The 21,478-nt window shown below is 37.2% G+C and overlaps 1 protein-coding gene across 6 annotated transcripts in view; it reads left to right on the top strand.

Moving 5' to 3' along the window:
- The window catches only part of STXBP4 (syntaxin binding protein 4), a 240,921-nt gene that overhangs the window by 24,074 nt on the left and 195,369 nt on the right, over positions 1 to 21,478 (top strand). For 5 of the 6 annotated variants that reach the window (XM_044004740.1, XM_044004739.1, XM_044004738.1 and 2 more), the window contains exons 2-4: positions 4,473 to 4,603; positions 8,090 to 8,222; positions 20,998 to 21,104. In XM_044004740.1, coding sequence (XP_043860675.1) covers positions 4,545 to 4,603; positions 8,090 to 8,222; positions 20,998 to 21,104 — 299 coding nt within the window. In that variant the 5' untranslated portion in view covers positions 4,473 to 4,544. The remainder of the gene's footprint in view (positions 1 to 4,472; positions 4,604 to 8,089; positions 8,223 to 20,997; positions 21,105 to 21,478) is intronic. The other variant, XM_044004741.1, reaches the window with a different exon arrangement.

Below are 21,478 nucleotides of genomic sequence, written 5' to 3'. Positions count from 1 at the left end.
TGTATGTAGCTGAGCATTCTTATTTGCAAGTTGCATCATTAAGGCTTTCATTTTTTCTGTTTTTTTTTTCTTTTTTTCCCCATCCCCGCTTCATATTTATTAGATATTTTTCAAGAAGGAAACAAATTTCTGCCTGAAAATGATTTTTTTCTTCCTGGAATGCAAAAAATATTTGATTAAGCAAAATCTGGTATTTTCCCTATTAGACTTCTTTTCAGCTTGAAACCAACTGTGAAGAACAGCACTTAATTAATCTTCCTTATTTTTTCAAGGCTCTTTGTTTTTCCTATGAGATCGAATGTGTCCCATTTAGTTCTTCTGGTTTGTTCTGCATCCTAAAATGTTTGCAAATGAATCCTACAAAAATGACATCAAATTAAAATTCCTGCCATATCTGTTAAGCCAGTGAATTCATACTAGCTTTCCCACTTCTATGTTATTCATAGACATGGTGATAGAATGTGATTGATATAGTGACACTGAACCCGCTACCAAGAGATAGACCCATGTTCTAGTCCTGATTCTGCCACTAACTTTGATGACTCAGAGCAAATCATTTACCTCCCTTGGCCTCAGTTTCCTCTATTTTTAAAAAAATAGATTTTTTTTGATGTCTCTTATTTTTATAGCATTTGCACTTCCTCCAGTATTCCACCTTCTACCCCTCCCCAGATATCAGTTACTACAAAGAATTTTTTAAAGGAAAAAAAAATTTAAATCAGCAAAACCAATTAGTGCATTGAAACAATTTGATTTTAGAGTAATGTTCCATACCCACCCGCCCCCACTACTGCCAAGGAGCCCAGGCTGATGCCTTCTTATGTTTCTTCTTTGCTGCCAAGCTTGGTCTTTATCATTTGTGAAGGTGCAGTTTCATTTGTTTTTTGGTGGTGGTTCTTTCCATTTACATGCTGATGGTCATAGAATTTACTGTTTTCCCTCCTCTCTTACTCAGTTCACTTTGTATTAGCTCATAAAGAACTTTTCTGTGATTCTCTCTATTTATCCTGTTCATCTTTTCTTACTACATAGTAAGATTTCTGTTACAGTCAGAGTTATACCTGCATAGATCCCACCAGGAATCCCTTTCCAAACAATGAAGCCAAGGACTTCTGGGTCTCTGGGTCTCACCATCAGCCCTGCAATTGAATTATTCTTTATGCGTTGTCTCCCCCACTTATGGCATGTCCCTCTTGGGGCATGGGCTGTCTTTTTCTCTTTGTATTCCTATCATTTAGCAAAGTGGTTGGCCCACAGTAAGCACTTAATAAATGCTGCCCTATTCCATTCCATCTCATGCAAATGTAGAAGGAACTAGGGCTTAATTGTAGTTAACATTTCCCTTTCCTGACTGAAACCTTTTTATCCTTCTTGCCCACTGTCCTATGCCCAAGTCAGCTCACCAAATACTGGATCAAGTCCCAAATGTTGTTGCTTGGTTTAGAAAGGCTGCTTGGTATGTATCATGGCCCTTTCTAGAACTTGATGTCCCAAACTTCAGTTATGGAAACCCCAGTGTTTTGAAAAGTGATTCTGTCCTCCCTTAAGTGTCCCCTCAGCCCTTCAAAGGTTTCAGGCCTGCAAGGATCAAGTGCTCACCTTCTTTGCCCTGCATATATAGGGTTGTTTTCTTTAATGCAAAGACCATGCGATGAAGGGGCTGAAGAGCTAGGTTCTTGTCCCCACTATGCCCCTGACCAGCCAGATTACCTTCAGTGATTCCCTTTCTTTCTCTGGGTCTCAGTGTTGGATATAAAATGAAATGATTTTTTTGTGTGTGTGTTTTGTTTAGTTTTAGGGCAGTGAGGCTTAAGTGACTTGCCAAAGGTCACACAGCTAGTAAGTGTCAAGTGTCTGAGGCTGGACTTAAACTCAGGTCCTCCTGAATACAGGGCCACTGCTTTAGCCACTGCGCCACCTAGGTGCCCCATGAAATGATTTTTAAAAGATCTTTCTATAGCCTAGATTCAAAAGGAATTTTTTTTTGTTGCAGAAATTTTCATTGATTATTTGGTTTGTCATAATGTTGTAGTAGTCATTCTACTTATCACTTAAAGTATATTTAGTACTTGAATCTTTGAGTAGCATCAAGGGCAGACCTATCAGTGGCTATATTGAGATGTTTCAAATGCTACAAAAGGGAGGCGTTGGTAGTATCTACTAAAGCCCGTTTGAGTCCTTCACTTTGGGCAGATTTAGTTGAGTACAAAGGAAGTGGTATTCTAGCAAACAGAAGTATTGTTCTTGCAAATAGTCCAACTCCACACGGGATATGTCTGGAGAGGAGACATCCACCTCTAGCCTCCGATGGACCCCTTTACTTCCTTCCTACATCATCCTTCATCCTTATGGGATTAAAGGCTTCCAGATATCTTTGAGCTATGAGGAAAACAGTAATCTCTGAATTCCTGTTCCAAGGAAGAAAACTCATGCTCTCCACAGAGAAAGTGTGCCCACTTTGGTGCCTGGGACAAAGTTACCCTTCCCTAGTCTTGGTTCTGAAGATCATTGATTGCTTTTTTATTTTAACTTTTAAAAAAGGAATTATTAGTGAAATAACAACAGCTTGTGCCTCAGCAGGTATCCAAAGATACAGCCCATATATCCAGATAAAGACACACACTCAAAATTACTGGGTGTCAGCTTGCTAAGTTTCAGGGGTCCTGCTGAGCTGAGGTGGGCTGCCTCACAGCTCTATCTGGGGAAAAAGTTGAAAATGGGGGTGTTGGAGATGACAGTTTCAAGCTGGCCTTGGATTTTTTAATCCTGCCCTTTTATAGAATTGTTCCTGACCCTAAACATCACTCTCTAACTCCCAATGTGAAAATGAACATTATTAGTTTTAAAAAGACCGTGCTCTTTTAATTGGAAAGTTGCCAAGGATAGCAGATCCTGATGCATACTGAAGGCATTTGACATTTAAGTTCACCACCATCCCTGTACTTTGAAGTGGGGCCAGTTTTTGCAAATAATAGGGAATTTTAGAAAAGTTAAATGACAGTGAGAAGACTAAGGATAGAAAGGATAAGTTGAAACAGGAGTAGGTCTGTAGATTTGGAGTAATCATTCTCATTTTGTTTCTATGGAAGGCAGTCCCATCTCACTGGATACTGAGCGTCAGTTAACTAACAAATGATCTACATACTTTAGGGAAACAACTAAAGGAATCCTTCTGTAGAAGAAAGCATCATACTGCCTTTGGTAAAATTAGATAACACCCTAGGGCTATAACCAATTCTAAAAATCTCTGTAGAGAAACAGATTTCACAATATTAGAATAGAATTAACCTATGTGATATATTATATTGTCCTATTTATTTATTTTTTTTGCAGGGCAATGGGGGTTAAGTGACTTGCCCAGAGTCACACAGTTAGTAAGTGTCAAGTGTCTGAGGCTGGATTTGAACTCAGGTACTCCTGAATCCAGGGCCAGTGCTTTATCCACTGTGCCACCTAGCCACCCCTGTCCTATATTTTTAAAAAAAGAATAATGTTTCTATGGGTGATTACCCATTTCTCACATCACTATGTCATAATAAAATAAAAAACTTACTAAATATGTAGACAAATATAATTTTAATTCTTTCATTATCCTGGGGGGAAATTACAAAGCAGATGGAAGCGTATAAGTGACCGGTACAGGGTGTAAAACAAGTTTTTCCACAGTCTACACCCGTGGTGTCAAACTCAAGTGGAGGTGGATCCTGTGGCCACATACTGACTTAGAGAACCGTAAATTAACATTTTTGTTGTGTCGTATTTTTATTTATTTTCTTCAATGTTTCTCAATTACATTTGGGGGGGGCAGTGAGGCAGTTGAGGTTAAGTGACTTGCCCAGGGTCACCCAGCTAGTAGGTGTCAAGTATCTGAGGCTGGATTTGAACTCAGGTCTTCGTGACTCCAGGGCAGGAGCTCTATCCACTGCGCCACCTAGATGCCCCTCAATTACATTTTAATGCGGTTTGGGTTTACTTAATTTTGTGGTCAGTGGGCACTGGATTTGACATCTCTGGTCTATATCATCTCTAGCCAATAAGTCAAGATTGGGCATTTATCTGGTTTCCAGCACTGGAATGTACAAAGGCTCTGGTGGGTATCCTGACAACTGACTTGCACAAGGACCAGTTCTTTCCCTAAGACTGACTTTAAAGAATTGTATGTGTGATACCAATGAAAACTGGAATAGCTAGCTCAGGTTGATTTGCATCCTTCCGTCCTAGGGATTTGTGCAGAAAGAAATTTCGTTCACACTTCCCAAATGTTAAAGGCACTCACTGAAATGCCAGAGCCCAAAATACATCAAGCATATATGCCATCCATCCGTCCACAAGCATATACGCATATACATATGTGTGTGTGTATTTGTACCAAATGTACCTAGTGACTTTATGCAAAGGCAAAGTCTAATTTGGGGCATTGATTTGAATCACTTTGGTGGCTGATGATTTGTTGTCCAATTTTTCTCTTTTAGGAAAAACTGTTGAGATAATTTCTTCAAGATCATCAGCGAGGTCCTCATAGACATTAAATCCAAGGGGATACTATGATGACAGGCATGAACAGGAAGAACTCTGAAGCAACAGCATTCAGTCAAGTTGCAATGTAATTTTTGCATGAAAATTTGTTGTCTTAAATCATTATAGCTTGAAATAATGACAACTAAATTAAAGTGATGGGTTTTTCTCCCCACCAGCCCACTCCCTACTCATTCTAGGCATAATCTAGTAATTACCCCTAAGTGTGTGTCACTGCCAGATTTTGCATCCTTTTCTTCAAGTACAAGTTGCTGAGAAGGTATTGACCTGCATTGGTAGAAGAATTTTTGCTTCTGGGAGTTCCTTATACCATTGAAATCACAGGTCCAAACCCTGCCCCCTGTTCCTGTCCATATTTTGATAAGAATTATAGTTCAATAAATACTACAGTTTCCATTTAGACAAAAAGATATTTGGTAAAAGAGAGATGGTATATGGCAATATGTGAACAGTTAAGCATGCTACTGTGCTTATTGCTTATTATTATTATTAACAGTTATTAATTAATGATTAATTAATTGACCATTATTAGTTACAATTATTAGCTACTATAATTTATTAATAACAGTAAATAGTAAAGTTGTCTGATATTATTGAAGATTATTAAGTTATTAATGATTAACTAACAGTTATTAGTTACTACTATTAGCCACTATAATTTGTTCATAACAGCAATAATCAGTTACTGATATTAAGAGCAATTAGTTAATGACAACAATAATTACTTCAATTTTATAGTACTTTACAATTAACATTTTCCCATATATTAAATTATTTCATTGTCACCAAATCATTACCTGTCATAATAATGGGTTGCCTTAATAACAATGCCCACAATAATATTATATAGTAATAACAACCACCTTAAAAATCCTTTACTAAAGCAATTATGTATTTAAAGGACATTCTGATGTATGTACTACTTTCTGCCACTAAGGGGCAGTCACATTTTTAATAAGAAGCCCAAAGTGTTTTTTCCTCTAGGTGTAGAGGAACTGGATTTGGAGTCAGGAAACCTGGATTTGAAGACCATTTCTGCCATTTACTACCTCTGTGACCTTAAGCAAGTCACCAAAGCCTCCAAGGTCTCAGTTTCCTCCTTTGTAAAATTAAGGAGTTCAAACTATGGCCCCTAAGGTCCCTTCTGACTTTCTAAACCCCTGCTATAACAAAGCAGAATCTGAGATAGAAACCAGTTCTGAATGAACTCCCTTCCTCTTTCACTTCCATCTTCTCAGCTGCCCATTGCAAATTCCCATTGCATACACCTTGGCATCCAAAGTAGCTGGTGACAATGCAGATTCCTGGTCCATCCTCTCCACTTCAGAAACTTCTCGCAACATAGATAAATCAATCAAAGTATTAGTGTGGTGACTCATGGACTAAGGAATCCCCCCAAATAGGCAGTTGTTTTTAAAAAAAACACATTCCCTTTCTTGCCATTTTAGTATGTAGTTTGAAAAGACATAGGCTTGGCAAAGAATTGGAAATCAAGGGGTTGCCCATCAATTGGGGAATGGCTGACCAAGTTGTGGTAAATGAATGTAATGGAATACAGTTGTGTTATAAGAAATGATGGAGCAGACAGATTTCAGAAAAACCTGGAAAGACTTAAGTGGGCTGATGCTGAGTAAAGTGAGCAGATCCAGAAGAACATTATACACAGTAACAGGAACACCATGTGATGATCAATTGTGATAGACTTGTCTCTTCTCAGCAATACAATGATCCAAGATAATTCCAAAGGACTCATGATGGAAAATGCTCTCCACATCCAGAAAAAAGAACTGTAGGATCTGAATGCAGATTGAAACAATACTGTTTCTACTTTCTTTTTGTTTGTTTTTTTCCTTTTTTGAGGTTTTCCCCTTTGGTTCTGATTCTTCTTTCATAGCATGATTAATGTGGAAATATATTTAACATGATTATTCATTAAAAAAAGACACAGGTGGAGCAGCTAGGTGGTACAGTGGATAGAGCACCAGCCCTGGATTCAGGAGGACCTGAGTTCAAATCCAGCCTCAGACACTTGACACTTACTAGCTGTATGACCCTGGGCAAGTCACTTAACCCCAGTTGCCACACCCAAAAAAAAAACAACCCAAACAAACAAACAAAAAAACACCAAATCATAAAAAAAGACACAGGCTTTATGTATTTGTTTTGTTTAAATTTAGAATAGTGAAAATATGTCTGACCAGTGGTCTTGGAGTCAGAAATCTGTGACCCTAAGTATGTCACTTAACCTTTATAACCCAACTTCTTCATCTATAAAATGAGAGCCATGCTGGTACTTCTCTGAAGTTAGAGCACTTGTAAGCCTTATTATATCTGTGACATGATCTGACATCAGAAATTAGGTTAAAAAAAAGAGAGAAAGAAAGAAAACTCTTTTTCATTGTACATAATGAGCTCTGTGATCCAGAGTAGATTTAAATTTCCAAAGCAAATTGAAACTATCTTCTGATTTATTTGAAGATAATTGTGGAAGTCCAATTGATAGGAGCTTTACACTTTGATATCAACTAAAACATTTCTTATTAAATGTCCTTATTCAACCCAGTTCTACTCCATTTTTGCAGTTCTGTGGGGGCAGGTAGCCTTGAGTCTTTCATTTGGCTTTATTCAAATTCTTTTTTGTAGCTTTGAGCCTCTTGTGAAGTATTTTGGGACTGAGCATATGTCCAGCTTCATAATTTTATAAAATATAGTTCTTTGAAGACTCACTCCCCCCTCCCTCCACCCCCCTTTTGAGACTGAGTGTCCCTATCTCATCCAGGCTGGAAACTCAGCAGCCACTTATGGGCCTGACCCCAGTACTGATCACCATGGGAGCTTTGACCTGCTGTGTTTCTGACCTGGGCCATTTTGCCTTCTCTTTAGGCAATCCTTCAATCCTGGAGGCTTGCCATATTAATGTCTGAATTATTGTAGACACTCAATCTGCTTTAGCCTACTGTAGTTCTTAATTCCTAAACTCAAGTTATCTACCAGCCTTGGCTAGTAGTAGGGATTTCAGGCATGCATCACCCAAGCACTAACTTTCTATAATGCAATACTTTTGTCCCTCTGTTACTTGTGAAGTACTCTTAAAATGAGTACTTTGTACCTTTAAAGTCCTTATGTTCATGGGCATTTTTGCATTATGCCAACTTCAAGAGGAGATCTGATTTATTTTGCTTTAACTAGCAGTCTACTTCTTAAAGGTATTACCTGATAACATTGAAATATTTCTTTTTAATTCCTAGGCTCAATTAAAGTCAGTTCTTCCAGTTAGTTCTTAAGTACACATGTATAAATCATAACTTTTTAAAATTTTATTTAATCCTAAAGTTCTGACGTTTTAATTATTTTAAAGAGAGATTTAAAATGCAGCCTTGGAAATCTATGCATTCTGAAGTATGACCCTATTTGTGGAAACTGGGTGCAAGTGTGTCCTGATGGTTTAAGGATTGACTGAATCTAAGAATGTGAATTAACAGTTAACTCAAAGGTGTGCTTGTATTGGTCTCTAAGCTGTCTGATCTACAAGTGTTAATTTATTTTTTCCCAGGGACCCTGCATTTCAGATGATAACGGTTACCAAGGAAATAGGCTTGGGCCTGAATATCGTGGGAGGAATTAACCGGAATGAAGGGCCCTTGGTATATATTCAGGAAATAATTGCTGGAGGAGACTGCTATAAGGTAAAAATATAACAGAAAGAATAATAATCTATGCTCATTTTCTTTTCATCAATTAGTAGTATCTTCTGTGTTTAGAGGACTGTATAAGGCACTGTTAGAGATATAAGGTAATTAGAAGGTATGGCCCTGCCCTGATGCTGTTTTTAGTCTAATGTAAAGAGCAGGGTTGCTTCACAAAACTCATAAATTCTATATTCTTGTGGAGTTCTGTAGCATGAGAAAATGATTTCTTAACAACAGATGAACGTTTTCTCTAGAATTATTCCTAGGAAATCACCATTATCAGAGGTCAGGCCTGACACAGTCTGGTTTGGAAGTCCAGTTTCAAGACTGGACTTGAAATGAGACACTTGGGAATATTTAGCAGATGACAGTAGAACTTTTACTTAGCCATGGCATGGAAAGATATTCAGCAAAGCTATAGCTCTTGGCTCAGATGACCTCCCCCTAGCCCCCTAAACCACCTGCCCTCACTCCAAAACACACCTTGTCATCTGGGCAAGGGTGTATTATGTTGCTAGCCATGGGATATCCATCAAGTTTGAAAGATATTAACTCCATATGGCCTAGATTCTTTTATATGCTTAGGCCATCTGACAGGGCTTGAACCTTATATACAATCCCCCTTCTCTATCTTTCCCCCGCCAGTTAGGTCTTCTTTGCCCTTTAGGGAAAGAATTAGTCTTGACTAGTTTTATGTAATAGATATATTTGTTCTTAATACAACCAGGATTTTCTAAAAAAAAAAATTGTGTTGGGGGCAGCTAGGTGGTGCAGCAGATAAAGCACCGGCCCTGGATTCAGGAGGACCTGAGTTGAAATCTGGCCTCAGACACTTGACACTTACTAGCTGTGTGACCCTGGGCAAGTCACCTAACCCTCTTTGCCCCGCAAAAAACCCCCAAAACAAACAAAACCCAATCATGTTTGCATTGGTTGATTTTCACAAATGCCTTTGGGATATAACATTTCTTTAGTTAACAGTTTTGTTGTTTTATCATCCATCTTCTTCCTAGTAGAAAGGAAACCCACCAACCTAAATTTCCAAAAGAGTAGCTGTGGTTGCTTTTATTTTGCAGCTGCTCAGTTTCCCACCCTTCATGTCTGAAGCAAAGGGCACCATCTAATCATTCACTAACTAACTGTGGATTTTATCAAGTCACATAATCTCTCTGTACCTCTGTAAAAGCAGGGGATTGAACCAGAGCATTTCTTTTTTCTTTTTCTTGGTGGGGCAGTGAGGGTTAAGTGACTTGCCCAGGGTCACACAGCTAGTAAGTGTCAAGTGTCTGAGACTGGATTTTTAACTCAGGTCCTCCTGAATCCAGGGCCGATGCTTTAATCCACTGTGCTACCTAGTTGCCCCCAAACCAGAGCATTTCTAATGCCTATTCCAGCTTTTAGATTCATGATACAATGTTTGGTCTCTTGGTGGTAGAAATTTGACTCTGTTTGTGTGTGTGCATGTGCTGTCGCTCCTTTAGACTGTTAATTTAGTGATATTTTACTTTATGCACACAGAGTTCATAGGTGGATAGAATGTCAGAAATAACCTGCTCTTATTAACAGATGGCATCCTCATAGTGAAGTCTGTCCTCTGGGGACTAGAGTATATATGCCCTATTTAATTTCAAGCTGGTATAATTTTTTTTTAAGTTTTCACATCAGATAAAAATCATTTTTTGAATATACTTGATACAATTATTTTCGTTTTTTTTGTGAGGCAGTTGGGGTTAAGTGACTTGCCTAGGGTCACACAGCTAGTAAGTGTCAAGAGTCTGAGGCCGGATTTGAACTCAGGTTCTCCTGACTCCAGGGCCAGTGCTCTATCCACTGCGCCACCTAGCTACCCCTTACTTGATACAATTATAACTACCAAACCAAAGAAATAGATGACATTTTACTGCTAATATGCATGTCAGGTTCCATGTTTCTTTAGATACCACTAAAATAATCTTTCAGATAGAATAGTAAATTTGTGGTTGTGGTGATATGTGCCTTTGTTGCTTTTGCTGATTGCAAGATAGCTTCAGTATGAATAACTAGGTGAGTTACTAGCACGTTTTCAAATCTGTCAGCAAAACACTTGAAGCCCTAAACAATTAATGGATACTAGACACCTTATTAAAAATATATATATATATATATATATATATATATATACATCCGCAGCTGCTCTGTGTAGTTTGGCCTTGGGGGCAAATAACAAGTATGAAGCTAGGAGGAATGTATGTCCCAGCAAGCAGGCATACATTCTTTTTCCATTGACCTTATTTTAAAATGTCTCTCCCAAGCCTTTTACTACCAGTTCATTTTAACAGAGAGTAGATTAAAATTAGTAGTCAGTGCAAGAACAATATTGGGATAATTCATTGGCCCAACATTGCATAGTTTAAACATTATGAAATTAAATTTTAAAAAAAGAAACAATTCTTTCCTATTATTTCTCCATCTCTTCAAATTATTTAAAAGATATTTCAAAATATCTGGGTGCAGCTAGGCGGTGCAGTAGATAAAGCACTGGTCCTGGATTCAGGCTGACCTGAGTTCAAATCTGGTCTCAGACACTTGACACTTACTAGCTGTGTGACCCTGGACAAGTCACTTAACCCTCATTGCCCTGCCCCCAAAAAACAAACAAACAAAAAGATATATCAAAATTTCATACAAAGTTCATACAAAGTAAACTTTATCAGATTTCCTTAAATCCTGCCAGGCTTTTTCCCCCTCCTTTTAATTATTTTATCATTAAAGTAATGATAACTCTATGGGGGTAAGGGAGGCAACTCTATACTAACATAGGCTATCATTATTATTACATCTTTTCTATGATTTCTTTCTTCAGGCTTCACAATTTGCTGAGGGAAAGGGGAGGAATTACAGTATTTACCACTAGAGAGCAGCAAAAAGTTATTAATATTGTTTGTTGCAGGCCTAGCCGGAAGAAAATCGCCAAAACAAAACTAGGTTGGGGAGAGGCGGGAGATAAATGAGGGGGGAAGAACCCCAGAGTTCATTGTTAAGGAGAGTAAATCATTCTTCCCTATCACTGATTCTCACCCTTGTCAATTCTGAGGACACTTTTTTAACCTAAAAATTTTTTTCAAGTGCTTTACAAGATAATAGTTGTAGTTAGTACTCCTTGATTGAAAAAAATTCGTTGAAGAATTTCAGAGCTGGTAGAGACCTCAGAAGTCATCTAGTCCAACTCATACCTGAACAAGAGTCCTCTCTATAACTTAGATGACAAGTGGTCATCCAGCCTTTGATTAAAGGTTACAGAAAGCTACCAAGTATTTAGTAAAAACTCTCAATAAATTTTATGTATTTATAATTGAAAAAGCATAACACATGTACCATTTTATGCATTAATATTTTTATTCACAAAAGTAGGAAAGGTCCTATTTCATTCTCAGAAACTAAAAACAAATTTTTCATCTTATAGACAAATGAAACGTCAATAATATAAAGCCATGGGCATAATCAGTGGTGATTTGTGCCATATTTTTTTTGTTGAAGCTACATAAAGATCAAAATGGCAATGCTTGACGTGCATATAGATTCTTGGATCCTTTGCAATAACTCTTCAAGGCAACCCAAGGGGATCTTTGACCCACAGGTTGGGAACCACTATTTATTACATTGGCAACATTACAAAGTAGTTTGCTGTTTGTTATATGAGTGAGCACTTGTGTAGGTGGAACTTCAGAATTAATGGTAGGCACTCAGTAAGTATTTGATGAATTTAATTGAATGGTCTTGACACTAAATATCTTCCCTTAGGGAGTTGATGAAATCAACAAAAGAAAAACATATAAAAGAAGAGGGCCTAGGACAGAGCCTTGGACTGATATGGATGACGAATTAGCAAAGGATATTGGGGAATTTTTAGCCAAGTAGGAGGAGAATCAGTAGAGCAGTGTCATGAAAATCCAGAAAAGAGAGTGCCCAGGAGGAAAGACTTGTCACCAGTGCCAAATGCTGCAGAGATGTCAGATTGGATGATGACTGCGAAAGGATGATCAAATTTGACCAAAACACCCAAGATTTTTCCAATATGATTAGGGTAAAGGAAGATGTCCATTATCCCCACTATTTCATATAGTACTCTAAAAGTATATCAATAAGAAAAGAAAAAGAAATCAAGGGAATAAGGATTAATGAAAAGGAAATAAAATGTTTACATTTTGCAGATGTGGTTTACTGAAAGAACCCTAGAAAAATCAACTAAAATTTAATTAAAATAATAATTTCAGCCAAGTTGCTAGTTATAAAATAATTTCACATAAGTTACCAGCGTTTTTGGATGTACAAAATCTACTAGGAAGAGATAGAAAAAGAAATTCCATTTAATGTAACTACAGAATACATAAATACTTGGGAATCTACTTGCCAAGACACATACAGATTCTGTATGAATACAACTAAAAGGAACTCTACAGAAATAAAGACAAACTTAAATAATCACAAAAATATTAATTGCTGGTAGATAGGCTGGCCAACTTAATAAAAACAATTCTACCTAAATTAATTTACTTATTCAGTGCCATTTGAACCAAAGGATTACTTTATAGAGCTAGAAAAAATAATAATGAAATTCATCTGGAGAAACAAATGGTCAAGCATCTCAAGGAAATTAATGAAAAAGAACTGGAAAGGAAGGAGACCCAGCAATACCAGATCTCAATCTATAATACAAAGCAGTAATCATCAAAAATATTTTTGCTGGCTAAGAAATAGAGTTTGATTAGTGGAACAGATGAGTTACAAAATAGAGAAGCAAATAAACAGTATGCTAGGGTTAGTAAAAGACTTTAGCTATAGGGGTAAAACTACAGGGAAAATTAGAAAGTAGTCTGTCAGAAATTAGATATAAACCAACATTTCACCTTTATGTACACATGATATGTATATGACTTAAATATAAAGGGTGATATCATAAACAGATTAGAGAAGCAAAGAAGAAATTACCATTTAGATTTATAGATAGAACAGTATGGACCAAACAAGGGTTAGAGATGATCACAGAAGATAAAATGGACAATTTTGATTATGTAAAATTTTTAAAAGTTTCTTATGTAAACAAAAGCAATGCAGCCAAAATTTGAAAGGAAGGAGGTAATTCAGGGAAGAAGGGGAGAATCTTTTTAGCATATTTCTGTAGTAATTTCTAGGATGTAGGGAACTGGTTCAAATTTATAAGAATAAGTGCCATTCCCCAGTTGATAAATGGTTAAAAGATATGAACAGGCAGTTTTCAAAGGAAGAAATTTAGGTTATCAATAGCTATATGAAAAAGTTATATAGTTGACAAATTAAGTGAGAAATCACTTAATCTTCTTGGGCCTTTTCTATTTCACTTTTTTTTCTTTCACCTGTCATATGAGAGGTAATTACTAGTTTACCCCTAGAAGCTTTATCAATTCTAAGATCCTATGAGGAAATTATTGTTTAACCTTTCTTAAATTGATTCAGCAGGCTCTTTTAAGATATTACTGTACTTCAGGGGCATTATTTTGAAGTCAGTTGATATACCATGGTACAGTTGTTGTGTAGGAGGGCTAGTTCACAGGGAACATTGCTTGATGCAGTTCTCATGCATTTAAAAAAAAACTATCCCTGTATGTCTTCATGCACAAATACAAGCACGCACAGAGGTCCATGTGCAGAAATTCATTATGTAAATGGGTACATGTTGTTGATCTTAACTAAGAAAATTCTAAGTAGAACTAAGCTCATTCCAAAATACAGAAGTTAAAGAACCACCTTGATTTGGGGCTTACAGCATTATAATTGGTATTTAAATTAATTATCTTAAAAATTAATTAAATTGTAATTAAATTAATAATACATTAAATATCGCCATATTTTTAAATTCAATTAATTTTAAAGTGGGTTTATTTAATTTAAAGTTTTAAAACACTTTCATTGGGTAAAAAGTTTAGAAACAAATTATTTTCATAAAGACACTTTTAAAATTAGCACATAGTGAATTTTAAAACAGTAGAGTAGAGTTTTGAAAACTGGTCGAATGTATTTGTGTGGTGATTCCATGCTATGCAATAATTTTAATCAGATTGGTCATTCCTTAATCCCTCCCCAATGAAAGTGATCTCTTCAGCCTCTGATTTTGTTGTCTGGATCTTCTATTTTCAGTTATACTTACTATGGTATATTATGTATTATGTAGGTTGTAAGGCAGGGATTGTGTCCTTTTTTGTCTTGATGTCCTCAGGAATCTAAATTTAAAGACTTGTTCCTGGTGGGCATTTAACAAGAAATGTTTCCTGAATGGATGAATGAATGTTGAAATAGGCTTCATTAGACTACTCTGCCTCATTTTTAATGTATTTGTTACAACCTGTATTGAGAAAGCTTTCCATTGCAGATGCATACCAATCTAAATGACCGGTGATTATTTATGGAAACCACTCTCTCCTGGTTTTTCTTTTATTTATCTCGATGCTCCTTCTTTGTCTCCTTTTATGGATCCTCATCCAAATCACTTCCTCTAACCAAAGGTATCCTGTAGGATTCTGTCCTGCGTCCTCTGCTCTTCTCCTGTATTACTTCACTTGGTGATCTTTGGGGTGTATGGGGTGTTCAGGGAGGACTAGCACCTCTGCTCTGAGGGCTTGCTGGGCCCTTTTTCAGGGTTGCTCATCCACCTTTGGTGTCTACCTTCACCTCTCTAAGAAGCTGTAGCATGTACAGCAACCATACCCTGATAAGTTATCTTGATGGATGGACTAAAAACCAGGTTGAGGGCAACTGACAGGCCTCAAACCCATTTGTGAGTGAGGAGGATGTCTACACCAAGCATATGAAGACTTCCCCCTGACAGAATGGGCGGATGAGAACAATTTGTTCCAGTGGCCAGGAACACAGTGTTGTGAAGCACTTAGAACTTGGTCAGACATGGAAGACTCCTAGGTCACATCCATTGCATCTTGAGGCATCACCTGTCATCTTGACTTTTGTCTTTTCACTGGACTTAAGTAACTCTGAAAGAGAGAGTGAGGTTGGTGACTTTGTGCAATTCTGCCTCACTCAAATCCAATTCATACACAAGTTAAGACATTACCCTATGATGTCATTGGTCCTCTTTGAAAAGGAAGGACTAACAACAACTTGGTGATCTCATCATCTCCTGTGGATTTAATTGCCATCTCTATGCTGATGACTCTCAAATCCACCTGTTCTCCCTGAATCTCTCTGCCCACCTCTAATCTTGCATCTCCAGCTGCCTTTCAAATATCTTGAACTGGATATCCAATAAATACCTTAAGCTGAACATGTACAGAACAGAATTTATCTTCCCCCCCTAAATCCTTCCTGTCACCCCTACTCCAACCCTTTCCACTGCCTACCAGCCCTATTACTGTCAAGGGCAACACCATTTTCCTAGTCCCTCAGAATCACAACCTAAGCATCATCTTTGACTCCTTACTCTTCCTCATCTCTTTAGGATAATGAGACCTTCATCACCCCACACCTGGACTATTGTAATAGCCAGCTGCTGGTAGGTTAGCCTGCCTCAAGTCTTTCCCCATTCCAGTCAATGGGGGCATCTAGGTGGCACAGTGGATAGAGCACTAGGCTTGGAGTCAGGGTAGACCTGAATTCAAATCTTGCCTCAGACACTTACTAACTGTAACTCTGGGCAAGTCACTTGACCCCTGGTTGCTTCACTTTCTTCAACTGTAAAATGGGGGTAATAATAGCACTTGCCTCTCAGGGTTGGTTTGAGGTTCAGATGAGGTAATATATTTGTAAAGCACTTATCACAGTGCCTGGCACGTAGTGGGGGCTGTATGAATGCTCGCTATTAATGCTGTTGTTATCCATCCTCCATTCAGCCAACAGAGTGATTTTCCTGTAGCGCAGGTCTGGCTGTGCCAGCACCCTACTCAATAAACTCTACAAAATGTTTTGTTTGACTTTTAAAACCCTTCATAATTTAGCCCCCTCCTACCTTTCCAGTCTTGTGGGGGGGGCAGTTGGGGTTAAGTGACTTGCCCAGGGTCACAAAGCTAGTAAGTGTCAAGTGTCTGACGCTGGATTTGAACTCAGGTCCTCCTGACTCCAGGACCGGTGCTTTGTCCACTGCGCCACCTAGCTGCCTGCCCCCTTTTCTAGTCTTCTTACATCTTCCTCTCTGATCTGTATTCTTCGATCCATTACCACCAACGTCCTTGCTGTTCCCCAAACAAGACGCACTATTTCTTGGCTCCAGGAATTTTCTCTGGCTATTGGCTATCCCCCATGCCTTGAATTCTCTTCCTGTTATACTCGACCTTTAAGTCCCAACAAGAATTCTGTTTTCTATAGCAAATTTTTCCTAACCCCTCTTAATTTCAGTGCTTTCCCTCTTAATTATTTCTTATTTATCCTATATATTGCTGTATATGTCTTCATGCTGTCTCTTCCATTAGACTATAAGCACCTTGAGGGTGACTTTTGCTTCTTTTTATATCCCTAGTATTTAGCACAGTGCCTGGCACAAATTAGGAACTTAGTAAATGTTGATTGATTGATTGATTGATTGCTGTCAAGATTAGCATTTCACGAATAGGCATATTCTCAGATGACTTCAATTTATATTGTTTTTCTTTTTTTGCTTTTCTTGCTTTAATCTGGACCAGTGATTTCATTGGTGTGAGGAACTCTTTATGAAGATACACCATCTCCTAATGCAGATTGGTGAATATCTTTCATCCGGTGGTCTTAAAGTGTTGCCTGGACCACTGAGAGATGAAGTGACTTAGCATAATTACATGGCCAGGATGTGAAAGGGAAGCAGGGCATGGAGATCTTCCTAAGTCTGAGGATGGCATTCTATCTACTATGGCCTATTGCTGATTTACTTCTATATCTTGTAGATACTCAGGAATACAGCAGAATATATACATGTACACACACCCTCTACCATTGTATATACAGAAACTGAGCTGCAATTCATAGTTTTAGAGAGTGCCTAGAACACAGAGGTTATTATGTATCATAATCAAGACTTGAGCCAATGTCTCCCTGACTCTTAGGCCAAATATCCATCCACTTTATTTCACTAGAGAAGGTAGGTGGCACAGTGGATAGAGCAACTGGGCCTGGAGTCAGGAAGACCTGAGTTCCAGTCCAGCCTCAGATACGTCCTAGCTGTGTGACCCTGGGCAAGTCACTTAAACCTGTCTGCCTCAGCTTCCTCATCTGTAAAATGAGAAGGAAATGGCAAAGACAACTGAAATAACTAAATAACAAAAATATGCCCCAGTTCCTCTCATGTGTTTCTATATTTGTATTAATCATTTAAAAATAAATGTTTTAATAGAAACAACATAAAATATCACTACAAGTACTTAGTTCTGATTAATAATTATTTACATTGAAATTAATAATGCAAAAAAAGTTTTTTAGTCAGTTCCTGTTAGTCCTCATCAAGATTCTCTGTCTAGTCTTATTTTCACATTTGTCTATTCATCTCACTCATATTATTGTGGTTGGTGTGTACTCTATCCTTCTAGCTTGTTTTCGTTTGTTTTTTTGCTTTTGAATTAAGCATTTGATGAGTATTTTATACTATTCTTGTAGAAAAGAATTCTGTGGACTAAAACAATACAGATTAGGAACTAGTTTACACTCTGATAATAATCTTGGTTCAATGTCAACTGGGCGGGAAGTATCTAATGGAATCCCCCCAGGATCTATGCTTAGCCATATGCAGTTTAATATTTTTTTCAATGACTTGAATAAATTAATAGACTGCAAGCTTATCTGATTTTCCAATGACACAAAGCTTGGAGAGATAGCTAACACACTGCTCAGCAGAGTCAAGAGCTAAAAGGATCTTGACAGGTTAGTGCATTGGGTTGAATCTAATTGAATGAAATTCCGTAGGGATAAAATATAGTCTTAAATTTGGATCCCCAAAATCAGTTTCGCCAGCTCCAGATGAGAAGGAGGCATTGTTATAAAGCAGTTTGTTCTAAAAAGAAGAGGAGATTTTAGGGGACTGCAGGCTCAATATAAATTAGCAGTGTGGCAGTAGCCCAAAAAAGCTAAAGCAATTTTGGACTCAGGAATACAAGTAGGTGGTGCAGTGTTGGGCCTGGAGTCAGGAAGACCTGAGTTCAATCCAGCCTCAGACACTAGCTGAGTGACCCTGGGCAATTCACTCAAGCCTATTTGCCTTAGTTTCCTCATCTGTAAAATGAGCTGGAGAAGGAAATGGCAAACCACTCCAGTATCTCTGCCAAGAAAACCCTAAATGGAGACATAACTGAACAACAAACAACAAGAACAAGTAAGGCATAGCTTTTAGGAATTAGAAGGTCATAGTCTTCTGACCCTCTTAGAAGAGGTGTATTATGTTGAGTTCATTGTGTCAAACTTTAGGAAGGACATTGGTAATAGAAGATTGTCCAAAGGATGATAGCCAAGTTGATGAAGAACACTGGGCCAATCATATGAGAATGGTTACATCAAGTAGGGGTTGGTTCTTAATCTTATTTGTGTCGCAGACCCCTCTGGCAGTATGTAAAACCTGTGAACGCAGAGTAATCTTCTTAAACATATAAAATACACAGGATTACAAAGGTAATCAATTATATTGAATTATATTATATTGAAACATCGTTCATAAAATAGTAAGAAAAAGAAGCTAAGTTCATAGAATCCAGGTTAAAAGTCCTGTGAGTGACAGGAACCATAAATGGTTAGCCTGGAGAATAGGACAGTCAGGAGAGATGTGATACCAGTGTTTAAATGTAGACTTACCCTTGTTACCCTTAGAACCAGGAGCAGGGGGTAGAAGTTACAAACAGAAGGGCTATCCAAACAGTGATAGAGCTATCCAAAATTAGAATGGACTGCCTTATGGGTGGTAGCTTCCCCTTTAATGGATATCTTCCAGTAGAGTTTTGGTTACTGTGTTGTGGGAGTGACAGAGTAGTGATTCATTTCTGGATATGGATTGAACTATGTGGCCACTATGATTCCTTGACCCACTCTATCAGCCTCTAGCTCTCTTCTGGCCATGATTTTTGTGCATTTCTGAAATGAATGATGATGCTTCTGAGTCTTTTCTGATTTCTTTATCATTAATCTTTCTGGAGTCATTTTCTCATATTTGCTGGAATGTCTTTTGGAAAGCTTGGCTCCTCTATGATCTTCCATGTTGCTGTCTTTGTGGAATTTTCCAAAGCCTCTTAAAGATACAGTATTAGTCTGTGGGAGAAGCTATTGAAGCTGGTGTTACAATTCATCATTGGGATCACAAGTCCATCAAAGTACCTTAGTAATTTGGACTTTTTTTTTTTTAACAATAGTCATATGACAAATCCACTACTTATTTTGATGGACAGCAAAATATCCACAGATTTGCCAGTATATACTTAATACTTTAAAGGCCTATGAATTTCTCAAAGTGGTCACTCCACCAACTGTATTGAAACCCATCTAAAACTTAGTAGACAATCTTTTAAAGTGGTTCTTCTTTGGGGAAAAAGTATCATTTTTGTGGTCAGTCTGAAAGTATAGCTTTGACTAGTCCTTTATCAACTGACATTATATCACCAAGCTCAAACTTATAGCCTTGTCTTCTTTGTAGCATCTGCCACACCTTAACTTTCCATTCCCACAGTCTTTCAGAACCTAGAGTCAGCTTCATGCCATAATGAGATATCAAAAGAGAGCTTAGGCGGGATTAACAGCTTTTCTTTAGACATAATTCCATTTTCACCCTCATTAAATATAGAGAGTGTGCCTAAAGTCTTAGTGTGGTTTTTAGGCTATTAACGTTATCGTCATTGTCATTGTTGTTGTCATCATCGTTGTCATCACCACCATCCTCATTATTTAACAGCTATTAAACTCTTAAAGCTTAAAACTGCTCTAAGACTTTGGGGACACTGTTTTATACAACTCAATTTAATTGTCATATGTAGTTTTTTTTAAAAAACAAAACAAAACAAAAAGCAGAGGGGGGAAGGAGGCAGATAGTAGAGTTCAGATCCCATCTCCTGCAGTAGCTGTTACCATGGACAAAACACTTATCCTCCCTGAATCTCAGGTGACTCTCAAAGAGTAGGAAGTCATATGGAATGCAATCTGCATGATTGGAGCAAATCCCTATAATGAAAGTCCCCATATTTTAGAATTCACCATCATTAATGTGTTGACCTAGTCAAAAACTACAGGATGATTTTGACCCTGCAGAACAGCAGGGTTTTTTAGTGTTTGTTTGGTTTTTTAAATTACATTTTAGAGATTCCACTTCAAAAATTATGGTCACTGCCCCAAGTAGAATCACAGCCCGAAGTAGAAAGGTGACTTTTCTTTGCTCAGAGACAAATTTTCAGTGAAATTTTTTAAAGAATTCTTCCTGAATGAGAACTGAACCTAAAACATTATTTTGGAAGGAAAAGAATTATCGAATGTAAGTAAAAACTTAAGGTGAATTTTTTAATGGAAAACCATTTGAAAAATATACGTAGAGACATATTTCTACATACATATTGCCATTGATTTAATCTAAGAAGAATCATTTAAAGCTTTTAAAGTAAAAGTGAAACAATGTTACTTACATCTGAAACCAAACTTCAACTTAATAGAAATCATAAAAATAAAATCCTTTATCTAGACTTTATACATTTGCTATTTGTACAACATATTTGTTGTTGTTGTTATTATTATTGCTGCCACTATTATTATTTGCATTTAGTCATGTTCTGTTAAAAAAATTTTTAATAAACTTATAAAAGTGGGTTTTTTTTGCTAGGATGGAAGACTAAAGCCAGGAGATCAGCTTGTGTCCATAAATAAGGAATCAATGATTGGTGTTTCATTTGAAGAAGCTAAAAGCATAATTACTAGAGCAAAATTAAGGTAACTGTCTTAACTCTAAAAGATAATATAGGCTGCTTAATATGTCTGTTAAAAACAATAATTGTAAATGTTTAGTCAAATACTTCACACTGTAAGAATCTCTAATATAATAGAACAGTTGTATCAAAACTAGATAGAAATGGGACCACTGAACTGTACACTGAGATCTCTGAAGACTACATATTTACTTTAAAAACCACATATTAACATCATTGATATTCTGTTTGATTTTTATTTCTTTTGTTAAATATTTTCCAATTACATTTTAGTATGGTTTGGGCCATAAGCCATGTGTTTGACATTTCTGCAGTAGAATACATTGCTTTATTTTTCAAATAGCTAAAAAGTCTTATTTACATTCTTAAAATGATTTC

Source organism: Dromiciops gliroides, chromosome 4 (assembly GCF_019393635.1).
Source record: "Dromiciops gliroides isolate mDroGli1 chromosome 4, mDroGli1.pri, whole genome shotgun sequence".
Lineage (NCBI taxonomy): Eukaryota > Metazoa > Chordata > Mammalia > Microbiotheria > Microbiotheriidae > Dromiciops > Dromiciops gliroides.
The sequence above is the reverse complement of the archived record's forward strand: the minus strand, read 5'-3'. Positions and strand labels throughout refer to the sequence as shown.